Below are 25,577 nucleotides of genomic sequence, written 5' to 3'. Positions count from 1 at the left end.
CATATCATTCATTTATCACATATATGGCACTTTTCACTTATCACATAGTTTACATCCTATGATCATAGAATCATATCAATAACACATATACTCATGCACACATATAAATTATAACAAACACATACCTCTATGAATTCATGCATTTTACTATTGGAAATAGACTTATCATAAGTCTTATTTTCCATTTAACATCATATACTAAATAATGTGCACTCACCTTAGCTTTTCTTTGATTCGATTCTAATCCTTCAATTGATTCAGAACAGGATCACGTTCTATATCTACATAATCATACATAGATCTATATTAGTATTATAACTAATATACTCTAATGGTTCACTCTTTAGATTAAGATAAATGTCAATTTCTTCTTTCAATAAGGGAATGCATCGATGCACTACTGATGCATCGGTGCATAAAATACATTCGATGTTGTATTATTATTGGGATACATCGATGCATGCCTTATGCATCGATGCACTAATTGCATTCGATGTTTCTATTTTAAAAGAGTGCATCGATGCACTACCTGTGCATCGATACACCTTCAAACAAATTTCTGGGTTTTAACCTTGATGCATCGATGCACAATGAATATGCATCGATGCACTCTGCCCAGAATCCTCTTTTTAAACCCGAAAATCATTCATTTTGGCTTAAATCCTTCATGTTTCATCCCCTTTTTCATTTTTCACTCTAGTACACATACTTAAATATACTCATTTATTTCATCTTAAACCTTAAAATCCCATATTCCATATGTAATTCAATAATTACATCAATTTTGCAACATGTTTCAAATCCAATTATATTACTTCATATCTCTTACTTAGATTGATGACAAGTCAAATCCAACTTTCAATTCTTATTAGAAACTCTATTTCAAGATTTCATTCAAGAACCACTAATCTTTAATCTTCTCTATCTCCTTTATCTTTTGATTTTAGGACAAACTATGCTTTCCATAAGCTTAGTTATCATCTAATGATCAAAACCCAATCTTAAACTTAACAAATAATTAACTAAGTAGAAGACTCACCTTTGAGCTTGGAGATACGGGAGGAGAGGAAGAAGAAGAAGAAAAGAGAGTTTCTAGAGAAATCTCTCAATCTTATCCCATATATATCATTATCTTATCATTTCCAAGTCAAATGACCACTTTGCCCTTAAAATCCTTTAATAATTACTAACAACTTTTAGGATTTATTTTCAGATAAATCATTGAACTAATTCATTCTTCTACTTTAATCATCAACTTTTGAAACTTTACAATTAAGTCACTAACCCATAGTTTGGGATGTTACAACTCTCCCCTCCTTATAAGAAAATTCATCCTCGAATTTTCACTGCACATCTTGATAAGAACATATCTTCTAATGTTCTTATGTTGCTTCCCTGACTTATTCTTTCTTGTCATCATCGGACACTTACTTTTCAATCCTTTAGTTTTCCAACTATCTTTTTCGTTATACATTCATCTTTTGTTGCTTATCATATAAATAATAACCAGTAATATCAATCCATTGTTGTCTTTTCTCTCATTCGATTATGCATTTTTCCTTTGACCTTTCTAAAATTCATATAATGTTACTTATCTTGTAGACAGTAACATCAATTCTTATCACTCAAAATCAAAAATCAATCAATTGATTTCTTTCCTCATTTTCTAATTAATTCACCACAATCCAAACTTTTACTCATTCTTTCATCATTGTCTGTATTACGATACACATAATCTCTTCATATAACCTTACATACTTTTCTTACTTCTAATCAAACTTACAATCTGCACTTCCTTATAACCCTTTATCATATTTAATCATTTAAACACCATCTTTTCATTTCTTTATCCATTTATCCTTTTATTATCAAAATCTTCTTATATACATATCATATCTTTATCACCTCTTTATAACGTTAATAACGAACTTTACTTATACATAACCTCATTCTTTACTATCTCTTATAATTGTATTTTCCTTCATCAACTTTTAATCCTTTAACTTAATATACTCCAACTTCATAACTCTGTTAATCAACATCGATTCTTCTAATCTAAAGCAAAAACCTTCATCTAACCATTCATATACATTCTTTGTAATCGAAATAATTTCAACAATTACCAAATCTCAATACTCATCTCACCCCTTTATAATACTTTTCCCGCTTCAATTTTCATAACTCTAACAGAACTTTTAATCTAATTCACAAAGATTGTCTTTAACCTTGGTTTATTATCAATTAAATCATTGTTTAATCTTTTAGTACCATACCATACTAATTGAGTCTGTCTGACTCTCTTTGATGGTACTGAACTCTATGAAGCACTAATTCTCTTAATCATATCCACACTCTTGCTTATACCCAATATTATCCCTTCGTTTCAAACTCATAAGCTCTGGCTTCATATACCTTATACACTTATCACTGATGCACTTATCCTTGAACTCTTTTACAAATTCTCACTAATTCATTTAATCTTTTAACGTTCTTATGGTGACACTCATTCACCATATTCCATCTTATCCACATAGTAACAAATTTCTCAATTTAATTTCTCCACTATGGAGAAATGAACATCTTCTAGCATTATCTTCATATCATTTATCCAAAGGTCTGTAACAACAGAGCCTTCCTCAAATTCACCCTTGAGCTCGGGTGCTCATAACTCTTTTAACTATTTCGATACATTCATTCTATGAATTAACGAAGTATACAATTGAAAACACATCGGAATATCATTCAACATCCTGAATCATTCTCTAATCTTATAGAGACATTCCCTGAGGTTTTCGCTCTTCTCCCTGCCTGACCAGGGCAGGTGAATGCTATTACCTTCAGGGCAGGTGAATGCTATTACCTTCAGGTCTATCATATTGTATTTCACTTTAGAAACTCTCATATCATTTCTTCTATCACATATCACGAGTGTATATGATCATCCAATTCATATCATATAACATGTCATTTGCATATGTTCACATATCACCTATCATATCATATAAACATATATATATCTCATAAATCATTCTCAGTATTCTCTTATCTTATATAACATAACAATTTAACTCTATTAACAAGACAACACACTCCTTACCCTAACATATCAGATTTTTTTTTTCACTTTGTGTTGGCATGTACACTTTTTAAAACACTTTTGCTTTCGTTTTTAGCCTAGAATCGGCTAAACCGTAGCTCTGATACCATTAAATGTAACACCCCCAACCCGTATCCAACCCGGATACGAGTCCGAAGTGTCGTATTGACTTTTCAAACCTTTATTCGTATAAAATAGTGAGTAATTTTAAAAACTTTTATAACATTTAACTTATTCAAAATATTTACAAAACTATTCAGAGCTTATTCAATATATTCTTTTGATTACATGCCAACTAGAACTTTATATAAAAAAATATACATATTATTCACCTCTCTTCTGATCTGACATTCGGTAAGGAGAACTGACATGCCTTGTTCCTCTTTACTTCTCTTTTCGCTTTCCAAACCTACGTGTGAAACAATCACAAGCTAAGTCGATGACTTAGTGAGGCATATAAAATATATAATATTTCATATAACATAAAGCATACATAAACATATACCATCATTATCATAATCTCTATCATTATCATTAAGAAACACATATAACATCATATGGTTCATGTAACACATTTCAAACCACTTACTTTTGATAACCATTTATAAACCCATCGCATACATATCACATTCAGTATGTTTGTTTAATCTCTTTATTAGCCCATGTACACTAGTGAGAACTTAAGGTATGTGAGTACATTGAGGTTGTGCACACATATGTTGTCACCACAGCTCATATAAATGTCCCGAAGGACCACATATCATTCCTTAAGAATCATATACATATGCCAAGGATCAAGTATGTGTCTCACCAGACTTCACACATGTTCCAAAGAATACATATATATCCCGAAGGACCTATCCAGAGGTCATAAAGATCCTTGGCAACCGTCCATAGGTTCCGAAGAACCTAGGTAAACTGTCCATATGTTCCTTAGAACATAGGTATACTGTCCATATGTCTCGCAAGACATAGGTAATTCTGTCCATATGTTCTGTAGAACATAGGTATACTCTCAACTCTTGGAATGCCAACTATACCCCTAGCTCTCATATCACATAACATGGGTATTATCATTTATAACATTTCATATCACTTGTTATTTCTCTTCTGTCACATACCACATGTATGTGTAACCATATATCTCATATCATATCACATGTATCACAAGTGCATGTATTCACGTAGATCGTTTCATATGACTTATATCATTTCTCATTTGTTCATGTAACTTGCATGTCATATCATGTAACATATAACACATAATCATATAGGCTCACGGTTTTATCACCTATCATGTTATTTCACATATACACTTTTATATCGCATAAACTCATATATATCATATCACCTATAATAAGATATGACATATATACCCATAACTTCATATCACATACTTATATCAATTCACACTTAGTCACATGGGTCATTTCTCATAACATATATCACATCACATATGTTCATGGTTATATCCCATAGCATATAAAATAACATATAAACTTATATATTTATTCATGTGTATACTTTCATTTAGCCTATATATCAATTTCATATAACTTATCTCATAACTTATTTGATATTCATATATATTCTCATCTTATAACTTATATTACCTATGCATATAACCTTATGACTTATTATCAAGTACTCAACTAATGTTCCTATATGGTTCCATCTTAATCATATAACCTATGAGCTATTCTTATATTACCCTATATCAACCATACTTTGTTTATCTCACTTTTCATATCATTCATTTATCACATATATGTCACTTTTCACTTATCACATAGTTTACATCCTATGATCATAGAATCATATCAATAACACATATACTCATGCACAGATATAAATTATAACAAACACATACCTCTATGAATTCATGCATTTTAATATTGGAAATAGACTTATCTTAAGTCTTATTTTCCATTTAACATCATATACTAAATAATGTGCACTCACCTTAGCTTTGCTTTGATTCGATTGTAATCCTTCAATTGATTCAAAACGGGATCACGTTCTATATCTACATAATCATACATAGATCTATATTAGTATTATAACTAATATACTCTAATGGTTCACTCTTTAGATTAAGATAAATGTCAATTTCTTCTTTCAATAAGGGTATGCATCGATGCATTACTGATGCATCAGTGCATAAAATACATTCGATGTTGTATTATTATTGGGATGCATCGATGCATGCCTTATGCATCGATGCACTAATTGCATTCGATGTTTCTATTTTAAAAGAGTGCATCGATGCACTACCTGTGCATCGATACACCTTCAAACAAATTTCTGGGTTTTAACCTTGATGCATCGATGCACAATGAATATGCATCGATGCACTCTGCCCAGAATCCTCTTTTTGAACCCGAAAATCATTCATTTTGGCTTAAATCCTTCATGTTTCATCCTCTTTTTCATTCTTAACTCTAGTACACATACTTAAACCAATCTATACTCATTTATTTCATCTTAAACCTCAAAATCCTATATTCCATATGTAATTCAATAATTACATCAATTTTGCAACATGTTTCAAATCCAATTATATTAATTCATATCTCTTACTTAGATTGATGACAAGTCAAATCCAACTTTCAATTCTTATTATAAACTCTATTTCAAGATTTCATTCAAGAACCACTAATCTTTAATCTTCTCTATCTCCTTTATCTTTTGATTTTAGGACAACCTAAGCTTTCCATAAGCTTAGTTATCATCTAATGATCAAAACCCAATCTTAAACTTAACAAATAATTAACTAAGTAGAAGACTCACCTTTGAGCTTGGAGATACGGGAGGAGAGGAAGAAGAAGAAGAAAAGAGAGTTTCTAGAGAAATCTCTCAATCTTATCCCATATATATCATTATCTTATCCTTTCCAAGTCAAATGACCACTTTGCCCTTAAAATCCTTTAATAATTACTAACAACTTTTAGGATTTATTTTCAGATAAATCATTGAACTAATTCATTCTTCTACTTTAATCATCAAATTCTGAAACTTTACAATTAAGTCACTAACCCATAGTTTGGGATGTTACATATTGTTTATATATACTATACATGGTTTATATATACATGTACTATAAGTTACATATATAATTCAAGGTTTAGGGTTCATGATTTAGGGTTTAGGGTTTTTTATAAACTATATACTTTATTACTTTATATAGTTAATGCTAGTGTTTCTATATAATATATATATATACTCTATAGATTACTTATATTAGTTATATATACATATATATACTATATTAATATAAATTATAATTTATAAACTATATATTTTATATAGTTTATACGTATATAGTTTATATACATACATATATATATATATATATATATAGAAAATTAAAAGTAATTAGAATGTATACAGGATTAAATTGCATCGAATTGAAAATTCAAGAAGATATTTACAATTAAACCATAACTAAAATGAAAGAAATCAAAAATCAAATACAAGTGGGAAAATGATGATTGTTGGAGGAGCATGAGTCTAATTAACCCAAAATATCTTTCCAAAATAAATTCTCAATTCTCAATTCCCCTCCAAAATCTTTTATTCCCTCTAAATTTCCCAATTTCCCTCTAAATTCTTAATTTCCCTATATTCTCAAAATTTCTCAATTTTTCTCTAAATTCCCAAATAAAATCGAACAATTTCACACAAAAAATCTTTATTTTAATAAGTTTTCTCCCACTACACTTTGAATATATATATATATATATATATAATTCTATATACTTTTTATAGTTTATTCATATATAGTTATATATATAGTTCTTATAAACATAATATATATATAATTTTTAATAATTATATAGTTTATAATATAATATATAGTTTATATATAAACTTATATTATATATATATTTATATTATATTTTTTCAATTTTTAAATGAATGCAATTTATTATATTTTCATTATTTCTTCACATTTTGCATTTATTTTGATTTAATCCTTTTTTTAATTTATTTCAATTTTAAGTCTTTCACTTTTATATGTATTCAATTTAGTCCTTAAATTTATATTTGCATCTTTAATTGGCCCATTGTTAGTTGTTATTTATATTTTTGTAATTGGCCATAACTTTTTAAATGTGTTTAATTTAGTCCTTTTTATATTAATTTAAACCTCACATTTTAAATTTATTTCGATTTAGTCCCTTACCTATGTGTGTTGTTTAATTTATATTTTAAGATTTTATTTGTAATTTTACATTTCTTCAATTTTGTCCTTAAATTTATATTTTTTTACAAAATTGATCCATGAATATTTATTTTTCTCTTAATTTACACGAAATCGTATACAATTACAACTTGCAATTCAACAATCACGAAAGATGATAAAATAATTAATCCAAAAATAAAAATGACCCGACCTGAACTCAATCTGTATCTGGTAAACATCCGACCTGAATTTTATATGTCAATGATGCGACCCGATATGAACGAGATACGACTGAAGTCCACCCGAACCTGAATTAACCTGGTTTTTATCTGCTTCGGACCTTAACTGTTTTGACCTAAACTGACATCGATCCGAACTGAAAATGACCTGACCTGAACCCGATCTGGATCTGGTGTTAAATCAACCTGAAAATAACCCGAACTGATTTGACCTGACCTAAACCCGATCTGGATCTAGTGTTAAATCAACCTGAGTTGACCTGTACCCGATTTTACCCGACCTACCAAGATCCGACTAAAACCTGTCCGATTATCTGATTTTACAGCCTTATATATGATCTTATATGGGCTCTTAGACAATCAATAACTTAATTAAAAAGGTCCTAAATATGACCTTTTACGGAGTTATCACACCCCCAAACTTAAGCTATTTCTTGTCCTCAAGCAATGGATAGTATTAAGCAAAATAAAAATTCCATGGCAAGTTCAGAAGCAGAATAGTTATATGGGATAAAATTTCAACCCTCAAAACATTTGGCTTCAATATGCTAGACTAGTTTGAGAAATCAAGTACTGTTCCCTAGGGCAAAATTCTTTGTGTGAGTGTGTGCATGTTATTGTATCAAGTTCATGCTTAACAAACCTAAAAATTTTCTAAGCAAGCTCTCTTGTTTTGCCACGACATTTACAAGTTTTACTCCCACATTGTTTTCTTTTCTTTCATTAACAAACCTAAAAATTTGATGCCCACAAAAGATCTATTAAAGGGATAATGTAACCAAAAAGAGGGGAAAAGGTTTTATGATTGATCAACCACCTTACTTTAAAACTTACCATTTTGGGTAAATTACATGATTCATCATTCAATTACGTTCTCACTCCTATTTTATTCATCAAAATTTAATAATTTTCAATGTAATTACTGAACTTTTATATTACTCCTATTTTGACTGCTCTCGAATGATATAAATTATTTTTATTATAAAATTATATATCTTATTAACTTTTTTCTACATACAACAAATAAAAAATCTAAAATTTAAACTCAAAATCATACTTTCAAACTCTAAACCTCAAATCATATCCCCACTACCACCTTTAACACAGTTGGAACATGTGGGGACCATGGCTCCTAAAAAATTTGAAAATTTTAATTTTAAACCCTTAAAGTTTTTTTAAAAGAAATTTATTTGGTCGCACAAAATTTTTTGATATTTATTAAATATTCTCATTTAGTCTCTCTAATTTTCAAAAAATTTAGTTATACATCAATTTTTTTGAAAAAAAAAATTATAAACTGAACTCTTCAATTTTTTTTTAAATTTTAATTTAAACCTCTAATTTTTTTAAAATTTTAAATTAAAACCCTTAAACTCTACTATCAAATTCTATCACTGAAACCCGCCCTCACCGAAATCATACTGTAGACACTCATTTTCATCCGGGATTTATTTAGTACATATATAATAATATAATGTTGTTTTTGAAAATATTTTTTGAAAATACATTTTTAAAAACGTATAATATATATTTTTAAAAACAATTTTTGAAAACATATATATTATCTAGTTTTGAAAACACATTTTTTAAAACGTATAATATAGTTTCAAAAAAAATTTTTGAAATATATTATATAGTTTTGAAAAATAATTTTTGAAAACATATATAATATATATTTTTTGAAAACATATTATTAGTTTTTATTATATATTATATTAATATTTATTTAATTATTTATTATTATTATTATTGTTGTTTTTCAAATCTAAGAGTTCATTTAGTTTAGAGTGCAGCTCAACCGAGCAAGCATGTCTGATCCAGCAAGCCAGTCCTGTTGGGGGTAGGCATGATATATCCCAATAAGCCTAATAGTGGATTAGGGTTATGAAACCCTAAAATATCAAGGGCGTCGCACAGAGGGAACAAGCGGCTGGTGGCATCGTACGTGGCCAGCACAGTTTGAAAATCGGCTTGGATTTTTGCAAGGTCAGTGTAACAGCGTGCACAAACAACACTCGGTCGAACATCCAGCGAAAGAATTGGACAGAGATCCTGTCCCTTTTGGAGTTACAACGGTCGGGTTTTAGGCTATAAAAAGCCTCCGACCAAGCCATCAAAAGAGGAGATCGAACCACAAGATAGCAACACATAAACATATACAAGAGAAACCAAACCAAAAATCAAAGAATTAACAATCCCAAGCCATCTGACCTTAAAAACGTAAAATCAGCAAAAAAAGAAAACGCAAGAAAACTCAGGCGGAAATAACATTCAGATTTCACTAAAAAGTCGCAGAAAATCGAGGATTATACTAGATTTTGTTTGCCGAGAACACGCAAGAGCCTAGACGGAAAAGAGAGGTTGCCAGAACTCAAGAGATGTCGATTTTAAGGGTAAAAATCGAAACCTAAAGGTTTAGATCTACGCCGTTTGGGGTGATTTTGAGCGATTAGGGTTTAGCTTCGGCTTCAGGTGTTAAGGGAAATGTTTTGGGGGTAGTTTTAGGATTTTCGACCACCGGTGGTGGTGGTCGGAGCGGCGGGTGTAGGCCTCGTCGGAGGATGGCCGATTAGGAGAAGGTGAGAGATAGTTGAGAGAGTTTGGGGGTTTGATTTAGGGGAAGGGGTGAGAAATGAGAAATTTTGTTAATTTTGGAGTATTTATAAGGGAGGGTTACTTTGTAAATATAAAATAGTTAAATTATTTTCGCAGTCCCTGATACTTTGATATGTAATTCATTTTAGTCACCTATTATAAATTGGCCCTTGAATCTTGAATTATTTCGATTTAATCCTTGTTTATATTTTTTATATTTTGCAAATTAACACCCTAATTTTTGTTTTTTTTCTTGCAGCTCATTTTTTTACCATCAATTTGATCCATATATTTCAATTTACTCTAATGTGATCCTTTAAATTTTTATTTATTTATTAATTTATTTTTAATTTTAACATGTTCTTCATTTTTATTTTTAAACTTTTTTTTACTTTTTTATTTCTCTTTTAACATTTTTTATATTTTATATTTTTACTTCTTTTAGAATTTAATATTTTCTTCATTTAATTTAATTTAATTTAATTTAATTTTGTTTTGTTTTTATTTTATATTTTTCTTTTAACATGTTTTACTTTATTATTCTTTTTTATTTTTATTTTTTTCATTTTCTTAATCTAACCTTTTTTGTCTCTTTGGTTTACTTAATATTTATTTATTTATTTTTGTTTTACAATCTTACATTTGTTTTTGACTTTTTAGGGGCAATCTTAATCGATCAAAGGTAAGTGATTCAAATCGAATTTTAAATTTTAATTTGACTTTTAATTTTCGCCATTAAGACAACCGAGAAATTAAATTGGTACCGAAAGGGTAGTACAAGAGTGTTAATCTTTCCCTGACTGTAATCGACTTCCGAATCCGATTCAATTCTGGTAAAAATGTAGATCAGGTAAAATGGTAAATTAAGGTATCCCATCAACCTAATTTTAAATGATCGGTGGTGACTCCATCATATCGAAATTAAGTCGAAACCCGATTCCGGACCCACCCGAGGGACGGTTACGACACATACCCACACTACCACCTTCAACCAGTCCGTCCTCACCACGTCACCCACTTATCAGGTGCCCGTAATCACCGACGCGTATAGAGTTTTGATAGACATGAAAAATAAAATTAGGATAGACATGAAAATGTTCCAATTTCATGCTGGTGTTTCTTTCAGCCTTCATATAGAGTTTTGCTTTTGATTCTTTGTTTACGTAGTCTTTGATTAAACTGTGAGCACAGAATTATGCAAATGAATGGCTTCTGTATGATCTAGATTATGCTGGAAGATGTCCCAGTTTAGCATTGAACTTGTGAAATTTTGAACATTATAATGGAATGATAATCAAATAAATCGAAAAAGGATCATAACATTTATAACTCTTCTAAATGGCCAAATGGTTTTACATCTAAAACTCTACCTTTTTAAAATCTACGACGAAAAGATACCAATAGCATGAAGGTGTTGGAAAGAGTGAAACTAAAGGTTATTTTTTTATATATATATATATATATATATATATAGTTGCTTGCTTTTTGTTGGGTGGAAGAGACGGGGCAATGAGAGAGAGAACGACTGAAGAAGCATGCAATATGCAACTACACTGCATTTCAAATTCCAATCTCTGCAATGCTCATCAAGGCTGGCCTCCATTGCCCGCCACCACTACCACCGCCATGATGTCTGCCCATGTACCTACTGCTGCCGCTGCTTCCCGGTCTATTAACTTCCTGCTCCACCTTCGAAAGAGTAAAGGACAAATACACAGAGACAATGGCACCCATAAGACATTGACAATTCCATGAAACTTTTGTTTGTGGAGGTTCCATTATTTTTAGGGTAAAGTGTAGTAATGGTCACTGAACATTTCTGAAACTTGCATTTAGGTCCCCAACTTTTAAAACTTGCAATACAGTCCCCCAATATTTATTCCGTTTGCAATATGGTCCCCCAACTTAAATCACTGTTAGAAAATTAGGGTAAATTATATAAACGGTCATTGAACTTTTCAGGCACTTGAATTTAGGTCCCCAACTTTTAAAACTTACAAAACAATCCCCAATAATTTTATTTTCTTATTAAATATAGATGTATAGAAAATATAAATGATTCAATTTATATTTAAATGTATGAATCATTTATATTTTTGATATATTTTATTTTTCTTGTATAAACTAGTATTTAAAATATGTTTATATTTTAATCAAAATATTTCAATATACGAATAAAAATATATTTATATAAATGTATAATTATATTTAGATGTATAAATAAAAATATATTCATGTATGTATGAATATTTATATTGAATATTTTATTTTTAATAAGAAATTAAAATTATTAATTATATTAGAAATACTCAACTTAAGATATATATAATCATGAATTATAAATATGAAAAATATAATTATTAAATTTAGTTTAAAAATATATAAATCTTAAATTTATTCTTTTAAAATATTGTATCAACTAATATTTAAAAAATATATTAATTCTATCAAACAATTTATCAAATATAATATTTTTTATTGTAAAAAATATAATATTTTCCCATCATTTATTGCTTTCAAATTTTTTGCCGAAGTTCAAATCTCATTATTTCCATTTTCCATTATATTTTTTTTTCTGGCATTGGTCATACTATTAGTATATGTATTATTGTATATCTCTTAACACAAACGATGGTGTTAGCTTAGTGGCTCCACCCTGTATCTTTCATTTGCGTGACTCAGGTTTGAGTTTGCCCAAGACCCAAATTTTACTTCTTTGTAACTTAATTTTCTTCTAATTAGGTGGTGACATGTGTCACCAATAACATATATCATGATTATGTGTTAATACATGTCAGATCCTGGTTAAATGATTAATTTATTAAATTTTATTTAATTTAGGACCAAATTGATAGCATATATAAATAATTAGGTGGTGACATGTGTCACCAATGACACGTGTCATGATCATGTGCTAACACATGTCAGATCCTAATTAAATGATTAATTTATTAAATTCTATTTAATTTATGACCATATTGATTATATAAATAATAAATACTGAATGTATAATAATGTCAATTCCTTTTAACTGCCACTTCATCATTTGTATCAATTGGTAACAACTAGTGGCTTAGTTGAAACAGTTAAATAATTATGTTGTATGATTGATAAATTTAAAAGATCGATGACAAAAATAAAAAGGGCTAGATAGTTAAGTTGTCAACCTAGTAGTTTACACTTTTATTTATACGTCAAAATAACATTTTATAAATTTAAAATTCGAATTATTTTCAACCTCTTCTATATCCTAACTACTTTTTTTAATTAAAAAATTTCTTCAACAGATAAGAATTATACTATTATATTTATATAAAAAATACGTATCACATGAAATAAGATGAAATTAAATAATAATAAATCTGACATAATTGAATTTAATTGAATTATTTTGGAATTTAGGGTTTAGAATGAAATTGAATTACTTTGGAAATTGGGGTTTAGAATGAAATTGAGGACTGTTTTGCAAGTTTTAAAAGTTGGAGGACCTAAATTCAAGTGTTTGAAAAGTTCAATAACCTTTTATAAAATTTACCCTAATTTCTAAAGGTGGTTTAAGTTGGGGGACCATATTGCAAACGAATAAATGTTAGGGGACTGTATTATAAGTTTTAAAAGTTAAGGGACCTAAATGCAAGCTTCAGAAATGTTCAGTGACCATTACTATACTTTACCCTTATTTTTATTTGTATGAAAAGTTTGTGGGCTCTCCAAGTCGAATTTGAAACCAAGTTCTCCACTACATTTGGATCCTATTCATTTGCCAGCTTTGCAGTAGACTACACCGTACGAAGAAGACAAGATATTGGACTAAATTCTCATGGTTTAATTAATCAACCACCTACACCTAGTTGTCTAATTAGGCTTTTTGAAAGGCATACACGTGCACACCTTCACCACTAATCGCATACAAACAAAAAAAATAGTCCTTTCATGTTAACAACAATTTTAAAAATAAATTCCCCACTGAAAAAGCTAAAACTTTATTCATAAACCTAATCAATAACAATTATCTTTGTCACGTTGTTTAAGGAGATTATTTTTGAAACCTCAAAATAACTTATTTATACAAAAATAATCTTAAATAAATGTATTTTTAACTAAAATTAACGTTTCCAATGGGATTTTAGACTCAAATTCAAAAGCTGGGATTTTGAAGCTTTTGAGATTGAAAAGCTTTATTAGGTTGAAAATATTAATTTTAACCTTCATTAAATTAGTGGGTCGTACACTTATTCTATAAACAATGATTTTTTTCTCTCTCTCGCATCTTCTTCTTTACGGCGGAGAGGTTACTGTTCAAAATTTAATATATATATTTATATTATTGTAAATATATACATTTCTTAAATTTTAATATTTAAAAATAAATACATATTTAAACCGATATAAATATATTTTTATATATAAAAATATTATTAATAAGTTATCATAAAATATTTTTATATTTTTATTATATTTTAAATTGATATATTTCAAATATCATATTAATAATTATAAATAAAATTTAATTATTATATTTTTAATTTATAACATAATATTTAAAATAAATATTTTATCTTTTTAAAATTATTTTTTATAAACAGTTTCAAATACTTTTGAAAACTCACTTTTAAAAATACTTTTCTATATCAATTTTCAAAAACAATACCAAACCCTAAGTTGCCATGATGAACGGTGATTAAGTTGAGATTCTTCTTTGTATCCAGACGATAACATTTTTTTTAACTTATCAACTCATAAAGATGAAAGAGAAAACATAATAACTACAGAAATTACAAACTTTACTTTTTCATATCATGAAAGTTCGCTTTTTCTGCATCGAAATGACAAACCCCAAACCGTCCGTCTGCAGGAGAGAGAAGACTTGATGCAAATGGTGACACAGTTAGTGTTATGATTTTAATTAAATGTCTTGAAATTCGAGACCCAAATTAATATTACTCGTTTCAGAAGCTTGGCTCATCAAGTTTTTGTTATTTTTCAGGAAACTTGAAAGAGTAATTCACGCATAGACAGTGTTGTAAGGCTTTAAGCTTAGTTTAATTACCTGAACATCACTGCTGTGGTCAGATTTGGAGTTAAGTTTTGGGTTCATACTGGAAGCATATGTGGGCAAAACCTTTCTGTTCAACTCCATCCCAAGTCCAAGCCCTCCGTTTTCTTTCAACAGTTTCCCGAGTTTCACGCACTTCTTTGCTGCAAATTCTTTCAAAACATCTGCTCAAAAGAAGCTCCAATATCAAAGGAACAAGAAAAAGAAACAATCCTTAGCAAGCTATGCATGCAAGGGATTAAGCAATGAAAAATAACCTTCGAAGCTGACGAGCCAGTAAACATGGCCGATTAACAAAGTATCATTCGGTTTCAAGAGCTTGAGCTGCTTCACCGGCGTACCATTTTCGTTTTTTAAAGTGGGCGAGGTGACCACGAGTGCAACGTAATGACCCGGATTCGAACCCATGATTTCATTAGCACTAACCGACCAGTAAACCCTCTCGATCTTGTTCCCTGGGTGTTGAATCACCACGGTGGCTGCCTCAGCAGCTTGACAGTTCCCCATACGATCTTTTCTTATACAGTAAAACTTAAAAAACTAGAACAAGTGTGGAAAACAAACGATGAACATATGTTGTTTTTATGGAGCACTGTGAGACTGACTTAAAAGAGGAGTTTTACAGCATGAGAAAGAAAAACGTAAAGGAGTTAAAGGGATAACTTGAAGGGGAAACAAGGAACTGTAAAGTCAAGTTTGGGGAAATTGAAGGCAAAGGATGAATTGGGTCTTTGGTGGCTTATATCAGCAACCGACTGATGATGCGTAAATTGGGTCTTATACTTGACATGTTTGTTGCAGATTCTGACCAAAATACAAGCTTATTAAAAATGAATTAATTGCATCCACATTTTCAAAAGTGGGGGGAAGACGTGTTAGATATGCAAATACCACCTGGGTATGGAGAATTGGGTAGCCTATGCCTAGTAGGATCGCATTTTTATTTTGCAATTCAATGAGCTGATGCAACAAGCTTTGCCTTGCATTTCTTTTCATTAGTAAAGGACCACCCACTGGTCCCCTATGCGCCTATTGCCTAAGGAAGTAGAGTGATGCACTACACTTTGACTAATGCATATTCTCTCATTCTAGGAATGGGAGTAATATTGTATTTTGATTAATTGAGGTAAAAATAAGATAATTTATGTTTAAAGATAATTTTTAATTTTATAATATTTAAATATTCACATTTTTAACATTTACCGAACCAAAATCTTTTAGAAAATTAATAATTTATTTATCACGAAAACCACATGGTTTGGGCGGGAGTAATATTGTCTAAATGCAAAAAAACATGCATTACTCTTTTATAATTTATACCTATTTGTAATTATTTTTAATAATATCATCTTTTAAACATAATTTTTCATATTAGTGATACAATATATTTTATAATTGCATCCAACATATATAGATATATGTTTATATTAAGTTAAATATACATTTTGATATATGAATTTGACTTCGAAATTTAATTGGGTATCTATTTTTTTCTTTTAATTAGATTATGAAATTTGACTTTAAAATTTAATTTAATGTCTAAAATGTTTTAGTCTAATTAAATATTAAATTTAACTTTTCAGTACAAATTGATATTTAAACCTGATTTTTTAATTTAAATTAAGAGTTAATTGTATCATATGTCCGCAAACCCTTATTTTAAATTGATATATAAACTTTTAAATATTTTAAATTTATCCTTAAATTAAGACTATCATTCTAAATTAGTCCTTAAACTTTTAAAAATTTCAATTTCATCCCCAAACTATATCTTCCTTCTAAATTGGTCCCCAAACTTTTTGAACAGTCCAATTTCATCCCAAAGTATACATATATATTAATCACATCCCTTGTTAATAAAATCGTTAGGCCAAATTATATTATTACATGTTTGAAACTAATTTAGGTTAAATTATAGTTGAAACTAATTACACATTTGGATGGATTTGGGGATGAAATTGGGATGTTCAAAAAGTTTGGTGACCAATTTAGAAAGAGGGTTATAATTTAGGGATGAAATTGAAATGTTCAAAAGTTTAAGGACTAATTTAGAATGAGGTTCAAAGTTTGGGGATGAAATTAGAATATTCAAAAGTTTAAGAACCAATTTAAAATGAGGGTTATATTTTGAGAATATATGATGCAATTAACTCTTAAATTAATTAAAAAAAATGTACTAAAAGCCATGTTCGTATATTATTTTAGACTAATAACTTAAGTTCAAGTACTTAATGATGGAACAATAAATAGATATCAAATTAAATTTTAAATTTTAAAAATATTTAATTAAAAAAATTAGATATTAAAATCAAATTTAATACCAAATTCAATATTCTATATATTTGTTTGTATTCAAAGATTTTTATGTATATATGGGTAAATACAAGACAGTATTTGATCAAAGACTCTCAACTAATTGACTATAAATGCTTATATATTTATTGATGTTTGAACCCGTGAACTCCTAAAAAATAATGAGTCTTTTAATCACTTACGTTAATTTGTTCGTGTCAAATTTGACTTTCTAAATGCCATAAGTAGCTCTCTTTTTTAAAGTTTCAAAAAGTAGAAAATCTTAAAGTGGAATAGATTAAGTGATTAAGAAGCTAAATTTACATCAAAATCCTTAGAAAGGAAACTGAAAATGTCATTATGGGCATAGCTGTACAGATATATATGACAACGATCTTTTACTCTTTTATTATAAAGCTTGGGCGTGTGAAAATTATGGAAAACTCTCACCTTTTTAGAAAGTATTTCATTCATAATCATACAATTTTATGTTTCACAAACAAAGAGTAACAAGTAATTAATACATAAAATACCAATAAAGAAATATTTAAAAATCTAAATTACTTTAAAAATATGGAATATGTAACAAACTTTTGCTAATCTTGTTATCATTAATAAATTAAACAATTTTATGACCAACATTTTAAAAACAAAATTATTTTTGACAACTGCACTGGGCCTTGTTTTCACCTCTTTAAGAACTTTAATGGTATGTTTGGTTTTGCTGAAATGAGATTAAAAAAAGAACATGTAGTGGGAATAGAATAGATATTTAATATGTATTCATTAGTTTGGTTGGTTGGAATGCAATGAAAGAGTGATAGAAACATTGTTGGTTGGGTAAGATGATGTTAAGGAATATGCAAGGATAAGTTTAAATGATAATTTCACTCTTAAATAAATTAATATTTCATATTACGAATGACTCACTTCATAGCAATCATACTATCGCCGAAACGAACGATTTTATCAACGATCGCTTTAACCTAACCCTCCAAAGGTCGCTTTTTGTATAGAGCGTCTTTTATTATATGAAATAATCTTACGTCGAGTTGTCCTCCCCCATCAAAACCTCCTCTATAAACCTTTTGCTCTTGTCTAAAAGATTATTGTGCTCTATAAATTCACTATTAAAAAGCTGAGTTTCGAAGCTTCCGTAGATTCCAACAAACAACTGGAAAAAAACACACATCTCAGTTTCTAATATTGATAGCATGACAACCATTGATGCACAAATTGTTGAAAAGTCATCATCAAGTGGCCAAAATTGGTGGCCTAATTTTCCACCGAAAGGTGATTTGAAAATTAGAAATAATAATTCACCTAAAATGTTGAAAAAAAAGTGGAATGGAAAAAATTAATTTTAGTCATTAGACTTTAGGGTATTTATAAGATTAGTCCTTAAGCTTTAACTATAAATACCTTAGCTCATTTAGCTTCAAAACCATCCCAAAGCATTCTAGCTTTCTTCCAATACTAGAGAATTTAGAGAGTTTCTTTAGAGTTGTTTTCTCCTTTTTATCAAGATTATCATTGTTTTCTCCTTGTTAGATCGAGAGAAGTTGTAATTCCTATTTTCTCATAGTGAAATTATTCTACCATTGCCCGTGGTTTTTATCCTATATTATTTAGGGGGTTTTCACGTAAATTTTGTGTATTCTTTATCTTTATTTTTTATTTTCTCAAATTATCAGTTGCGATTTTGCTCTATCCGATAGCCGTCTTCCGCAACAATTAGTATCAGAGCCAGATTTGAGTGTGTAATATCTGCTTATTGTCTTTTTGGTTACCACCAAAAGGTGAATCCTCCAACATAAGAAAGTAAGAAGGTATACCCATTCTTTGAAGGTTCCAGAGAACTATTCACGATAGTGAAATAGTGGGAGCTATCCGAAATAGAAGTTATGGCAACAAAATTTGATATTGAAAAGTTCAATGGAGAAATATCTCATTGTGGAAATTAAAGATGAAGGTCATCCTGAGGAAAGACGGGTGTCTACCGGCTATCAGTGAAAGGTCGGTGGATTTCGCAGATGACAGTAAATGGAACGAGATAGACGAGAATGCTATGGCAAACTTTCATCTAGCATTAGCAGATGAAGTATTGTCAAGCATCGAGGAAAAAAAGACAACTAAGGAGATATGAGATCATCTCACCAAATTGTACAAGGCCACATCGTTGCACAATAAAATTTCCTTAAAAGGAAATTGTACACTCTCCAGATGCCAGAATCTACTTCAGTGACGGAGCACTTAAACACACTGAACACGTTATTTTCTCAACTTACATCCTTAAGATGTACAATAGAAGAACAAGAACGTGCTGAACTTCTACTTCAAAGTTTACCTGATTCGTATGATCAACTCATCATCAACTTGACAAACAATAATGTCACCAGTCTAGTCTTCGATGACGTTGCAGCTGATGTTCTCCAAGAAGAAAATCGACACAAAAACAAGGAAGACAGACAAGTAAATTTGCAACAAGTAGAAGCGTTGACAACGATGAGAGGGAGATCAACAGAACGTGGCCAAATCAACAATCACAAACATGGTAGATCGAAGTCGAGAAGCAAGAAGAATTTAAAGTGCTATAATTGTGGAAAGAAATGACACTTGAAGAAGGATTGTTGGAGTCTAAATAAAAACTCCAATCCACAAGGCAATACCATAAATACTTCAGATGATGGAGATGCTCTATGTTATGAAGCGTCAACCACTGTAGAAGGCAGAAAAAGATATGCAGATATATGGCTCATTGATTCAGGAGCAACATATCACATGACCTCAAGAAGAGAATGGTTCCATCATTATGAACCTGTCTCAGGAGGATCTGTGTATAGTTGTAATGATCATGCCTTAGAGATCATTGGCGTGGGAACCATCAAATTGAAGATGTATGATGGAACAATTAAAGTTGTTCGAGATGTGCGGCACGTAAAAGGCCTGAAGAAAAATTTATTATCCTACGGATTGTTGGATAATAATGCAAGAAAGATTGAAACACAGAAAGGAATCATGAAGGCGTTTCGTGGAGCGCTTGTGGTACTGAAAGGCAAAAAGATAGCAGCAAATTTGTACATGCTGAAGGGAGAGACTTTGCTAGAAGCAGAAGCCTCTGTTGCCTCATGTAGTTCAGATTCTGCAATGCTATGGCATCAGAAACTTGGACACATGTCAGAACAAGGAATGAAAGTCCTTGTGGAGCAAAAACTACTTCCAGGCTTAACAAAGGTATCACTTCCTTTGTGTGAGCATTGCATAACAAGTAAGCAACACCGGTTGAAATTCAACACATCAAATTCTAAAGGCAAAAGTGTTCTAGAATTGGTTCACTCTGACGTATAGCAAGCACCGGTTATATCCCTAAGCGGAGCAAAAATACTTTGTCTCATTTATTGATGATTACTCCAGGAGATGTTGGGTGTACCCTATTAAGAAGAAGTCAGATGTGTTTTCAACTTTCAAAAACTTCAAAGCGCGGGTGGAACTTGATTCTGGAAATAAGATCAAGTGTTTCAGGACAGATAATGGAGGAGAATACACAAGCGAAGAATTTGATGACTTTTGCAGGAAATAAGGCATCAAAAGACAGTTCACAGTGGCAAACACTCCTCAACAAAATGGAGTGGCAGAGCGGATGAACAAAACCTTGTTAGAAAGAATAAAAGCAATGTTGAGGGATGCAGGCCTAGAAAAATCTTTCTGGGCAGAAGTAGTCAATACCGTCTGTTATTTGGTGAATCGAGCTCCATCAACTGCAATAGAGCTGAAGACACCAATGGAGATGTGGACTGGTAAACCAGATGATTATTCAAACCTCCATGTATTTGGAAGTATTGTGTACATGATGTACAACTCCCAAGAAATCTCAAAGCTGGATCCAAAATCCAGGAAATACAAATTCTTGGGGTATGTTGATGGAGTCAAGGAGTATCGCTTGTGCGATCCCACTGCCCGCAAAGTGATCATCAGCAGGGATGTTATCTTTATAGAAGATAAACTACAAAGAAAAGAAGACGATGATAGCGTTGAAAAGTCAGAGACTACACAGATACATGTGGAAAAAGAGGTTGAACAATGAGATTATTCAGAAATAGAACCAGCACATGATGAACAAGAACCAAAGAGTTCTGAAGCTCCAACAACTCGTTAATCAGATCGTGTGAGAAGACATCCCAATTGGTACTCAGATTATGTTATAGAAGGAAATATTGCATACTGCCTTTTAACAGAGGACGGTGAGTCATCAACATACCAGGAGGTAATAAACAACTCAGATGCTTCATTATGGATGATGGATATGCAAGAAGAAATTGAAGCCCTTCATAAAAATAATACATGGGACCTTGTGCCACTACCACAAGGAAAGAAGCCAATTGGTAACAAATGGGTCTTCAAAATCAAGCGAAATGGTGACGATCAAGTTGAGAGGTATCATGCAAGAATGGTGGTCAAAGGAAATGCTCAAAAAAAGGGTATTGATTTCAATGAAATATTTTCTCTTGTGGTTTGACTAACAACAGTTCGAGTAGTTTTGGTAATGTATGCTACATTGAACTTACATCTAGAGTAACTAGATGTTAAAACAACTTTTCTTCATGGAAATCTTGAAGAAGAGATTTACATGCTCCAGCATGAAGGTTTTGAAGAAAAAGAAAAGAAGAACTTGGTTTGCATGTTGAACAAATCTCTTTACGGTCTAAAGCAGGCGTCGAGGTGTTGGTATAAGAGATTTGATTCCTTCATTATGTGCCTTGGATACAACAGACTTAATGCAGACCCTTGTGCTTATTTCAAGAGGTCTGGTGATAACGATTTTGTTATATTGTTGTTGTATGTGGATGACATGTTGGTTGCAGGACCCAACAAAGATCATATTGAAGAATTGAAGGCACAACTAGATAGGTAATTTGAAATGAATGACTTGGGATCAGCAAACAAGATTCTAGGGATACAAATTCACCGAGACAGAAGAAATAGGAAGATTTGGCTTTCACAAAAGAATTACTCAAGAAGATCTTGTCAAGATTCAACATGCAAGATTGTAAGCCAATTTCTACCCCTCTTCCTATTAACTTCAAATTATCCTCCAGTATGAGTCCTAGCAGTGAAGAAGAGATGATGAAGATGTCTCGAGTACCGTATGCATCAGCAGTGGGAAGTTTAATATTCGCTATGATATGCACAAGACCAGACATTACACAAGCAGTGATAGTGGTTAGTCGGTACATGATGAATCCAGGAAAAGAGCATTGGAATACAGTAAAGAGGATCCTAAGATACATAAAAGGGACCTTAAATGTTGCATTATGTTACGGAGAATCAAATTTACTAATCAATGGGTATGTAAATTCCGACTATGCAGGGGATTTGGATAAAAGCAAATCTACTACAGAATATGTGTTTAAAGTTGCTGGTGGAGCTGCAAGATGGGTTTCAAAATTGCAGTCAGTTGTGGCTACATCCACAACAGAAGCAGAATATGTAGCAGCTATACAAGCCAGTAAAGAAGCAATTTGGTTGAAGATGCTATTAGAGGAGCTTGGGCACAATCAAGAGTATGTCTCTCTGTTTTGTGACAGTCAAAGCACCTTGCATCTAGCAAGGAATCCAACATTTCATTCAAGGACAAAGCACATATGAGTTCAATACCATTTCATTCGTGAAAAGGTGGAAGAAAGGACAGTAGATATGCAGAAGATCCATACCAAATACAACATAGCAGATTTCATGACGAAGGCGACCAACGTTGATAAATTTACTTGGTGTCGATCCTCTTGTGGCCTGTCAGAGACGTAAGCAACATGATGGTACAAGGTAGATAGAATGGTGTGAAGATATGATTGTTCCAATCAAATCTTCAAGTGGAAGATTGTTGAAAAGTCATCATCAAGTGGCCAAAATTGGTGGCCTAATTTTCCACCAAAAGATGATTTGAAAATTAGAAATAATAATTCACCTAAAATGTTGAAAAAAAGTGGAATGTAAAAATTAATTTTAGTCATTAGACTTTAGGGTATTTACAAGATTAGTCCTTAAGCTTTAACTATAAATACCCTAGCTCATTTAGCTTCAAAATCATCCCAAAGCATTCTAGCTTTCTTCCAATACTAGAGAATTTAGAAAGTTTCTTTAGAGTTGTTTTCTACTTTTTATCAAGAGAGAATTATCATTGTTTTCTCCTTGTTAGATCGAGAGAAGTTGTAATTCCTATTTTCTCATAGTGAAATTCTTCTACTGTTACCCGTGGTTTTTACCCTATATTATTTAGGGATTTTCCACGTAAATTTTGTGTTTTTTTATCTTTATTTTTTATTTTCTCAAAGTATCAGTTACGATTTTGCTGTATCCGATAGCCGTCTTCCACAACACAAATTACCCCATATCCAAGGATTGAAAGGCTTTAACATAAATTCATATATCTTTTCATGGTGAATCAAACTAACCAATAGAGAACGAGCCTTGGTGTAATGACGAAACACATGATTCACATTCTTTTCACTGTTGTTACAAAAATTACACATGCTATCCGTGACCATGTGACGAGGAACTCGCTCCTTATTTCTTCCAAAGCTGTGAGTAATTACGATTAGGGATGTAAAATCGGGTAATCGTTCAGGTTTCAGTCGGATCCTGTCAGGTCGGGTAAAATCGGATACAGGTCAAGTCAGGTAAATTTGACACCAGATCCAGATCGGGTTCAGGTCAGGTCAAATCAGTTCGGGTTGATTTCAGGTCGATTTGACACCAAATCCAGATCGGGTTCAGCTCAGGTCATTTTCAGTTCGGATCGATGTCAGTTCAGGTCAAAACAGTTCAGGTCCGAAGCAGATAAAGACCAGGTTAATTCAGGCTCAAGTGGACTTCAGTCGGATCTCATTCAGATCGGGTCACATCATTGACAGATAAAATTCATGTCGGATGTTTACCGGATACAGATTGAGTTCATGTCGGGTCGTTTTTATTTTTGGATTAATTATTTTGTCATATTTCGTGATTGTTGAATTGCAAGTTGTAATTGAATATGATTTCGAGTAAATTAAGAGAAAAATAAATATCCATGGATCAATTTTGTAAAAAATATAAATTTAAGGATAAAATTGAAGAAATGTAAAATTACAAATAAAATTTTAAAATATAAATTAAACAACACACATATGTAAGGGACTAAATTGAAATAAATTTAAAATGTGAGGTTTAAATTAATATAAAAATGACTAAATTAAACACATTTAAAAAGTTATGGGTCAGTTACAAAAATATAAATAACAACTAACAATGGGCTAAATGAAGATGCAAATATAAATTTAAGGACTAAATTGAAAACATATAAAAGTGAACGATTTAAAATTGAAAAAAAATTAAAAAACAAAAAGAGATTAAATTGAAATAAATGCAAAATATGAAGAAATAATGAAAAATATAGTAAATTACATTCATTTAAAAAATTGAAAAAATATAATATATATATAAACTATATATAAACTATATTTATATTATAAATTATATAATTATTTTAAGTTATATATATAAATTATGTTTATATGAACTATATATATAAACTATATATGTAAACTATATATGTATAAACTATAAAAAGTATATAGTTTATAAACTATAAGAAGTATATAGTTTATAAACTATAATTTATATTAATATAGTATATATATATATATATTATTCAAAGTGAGTGGTGGAAGAAAACTATTTAAAATAAAGATTTTTTTGTGTGATTTTTTTTATTTGAGAATTTAGAGGGAATATAAAAATTTGGAGGTAAATTGAGAATTGAGATTTTATTTGGAAAAATATTTTGGGTTAATTAGGCTAATGCTCCTCCAACAATCATCATTTTTCCACTTGTATTTGATTTTTGATTTCTTTCATTTTAGTCATGGTTTAATTGTAAATATCTTCTTGAATTTTCAATTCGATGCAATTTAATCTTGTATACATACATACATACATACATACATACATACATACATTACATACATACATGCATGCATGCATCATACATGCATACATACATACATACATACATACATACATACATACATACATACATACATACATACATACATACATACATACATACATACATACATA

General features: G+C 30.5%; 1 protein-coding gene across 3 annotated transcripts; it reads right to left on the bottom strand.

Moving 5' to 3' along the window:
- Positions 1 to 1,049: 1,049 nt before the first annotated feature.
- On the bottom strand, positions 1,050 to 15,883 carry LOC120122687. Of its 3 annotated transcripts, none has more exons than XM_039141808.1 (4): positions 15,431 to 15,882; positions 15,168 to 15,337; positions 11,645 to 11,806; positions 1,050 to 1,085 (listed from the first exon to the last, which is right to left on the bottom strand). In XM_039141808.1, exons 1-3 carry the CDS (start codon positions 15,678 to 15,680, stop codon positions 11,678 to 11,680), a joined length of 549 nt encoding a protein of 182 aa, XP_038997739.1. In that variant the 5' UTR covers positions 15,681 to 15,882; the 3' UTR covers positions 1,050 to 1,085; positions 11,645 to 11,677. The 3 variants fall into 3 exon arrangements, with proteins under 3 accessions (XP_038997739.1, XP_038997741.1, XP_038997738.1); XM_039141810.1 differs by lacking the exon at positions 1,050 to 1,085 and adding an exon at positions 5,906 to 5,933 and having other exon boundaries at positions 11,645 to 11,797; positions 15,431 to 15,883; XM_039141807.1 differs by lacking the exon at positions 1,050 to 1,085 and adding an exon at positions 5,906 to 5,933 and having other exon boundaries at positions 15,431 to 15,881.
- Between the last annotated feature and the right edge of the window lie 9,694 nt (positions 15,884 to 25,577).

Source organism: Hibiscus syriacus, unplaced genomic scaffold (assembly GCF_006381635.1).
Source record: "Hibiscus syriacus cultivar Baekdansim isolate YM2019G1 unplaced genomic scaffold, ASM638163v2 tig00110387_pilon, whole genome shotgun sequence".
In the NCBI taxonomy this organism is placed as follows: Eukaryota; Viridiplantae; Streptophyta; class Magnoliopsida; order Malvales; family Malvaceae; genus Hibiscus; species Hibiscus syriacus.
This window is presented reverse-complemented; position numbering and strand designations above follow the sequence as displayed.

What these genes read in the sequence shown, in the direction of transcription:
- LOC120122687 (XM_039141808.1), bottom strand. Translation starts at nt 15,680, where the DNA reads ATGGGGAACTGTCAAGCTGCTGAGGCAGCCACCGTGGTGATTCAACAC. An exon ending in CTGGCTCGTCAGCTTCGAAG is followed by an intron (nt 15,338 to 15,430) that starts GTTATTTTTCAT and finishes TCTTTTGAGCAG; the next exon opens with ATGTTTTGAAAGAATTTGCA. An exon ending in ACCACAGCAGTGATGTTCAG is followed by an intron (nt 11,807 to 15,167) that starts GTAATTAAACTA and finishes ACTCTTTCGAAG; the next exon opens with GTGGAGCAGGAAGTTAATAG.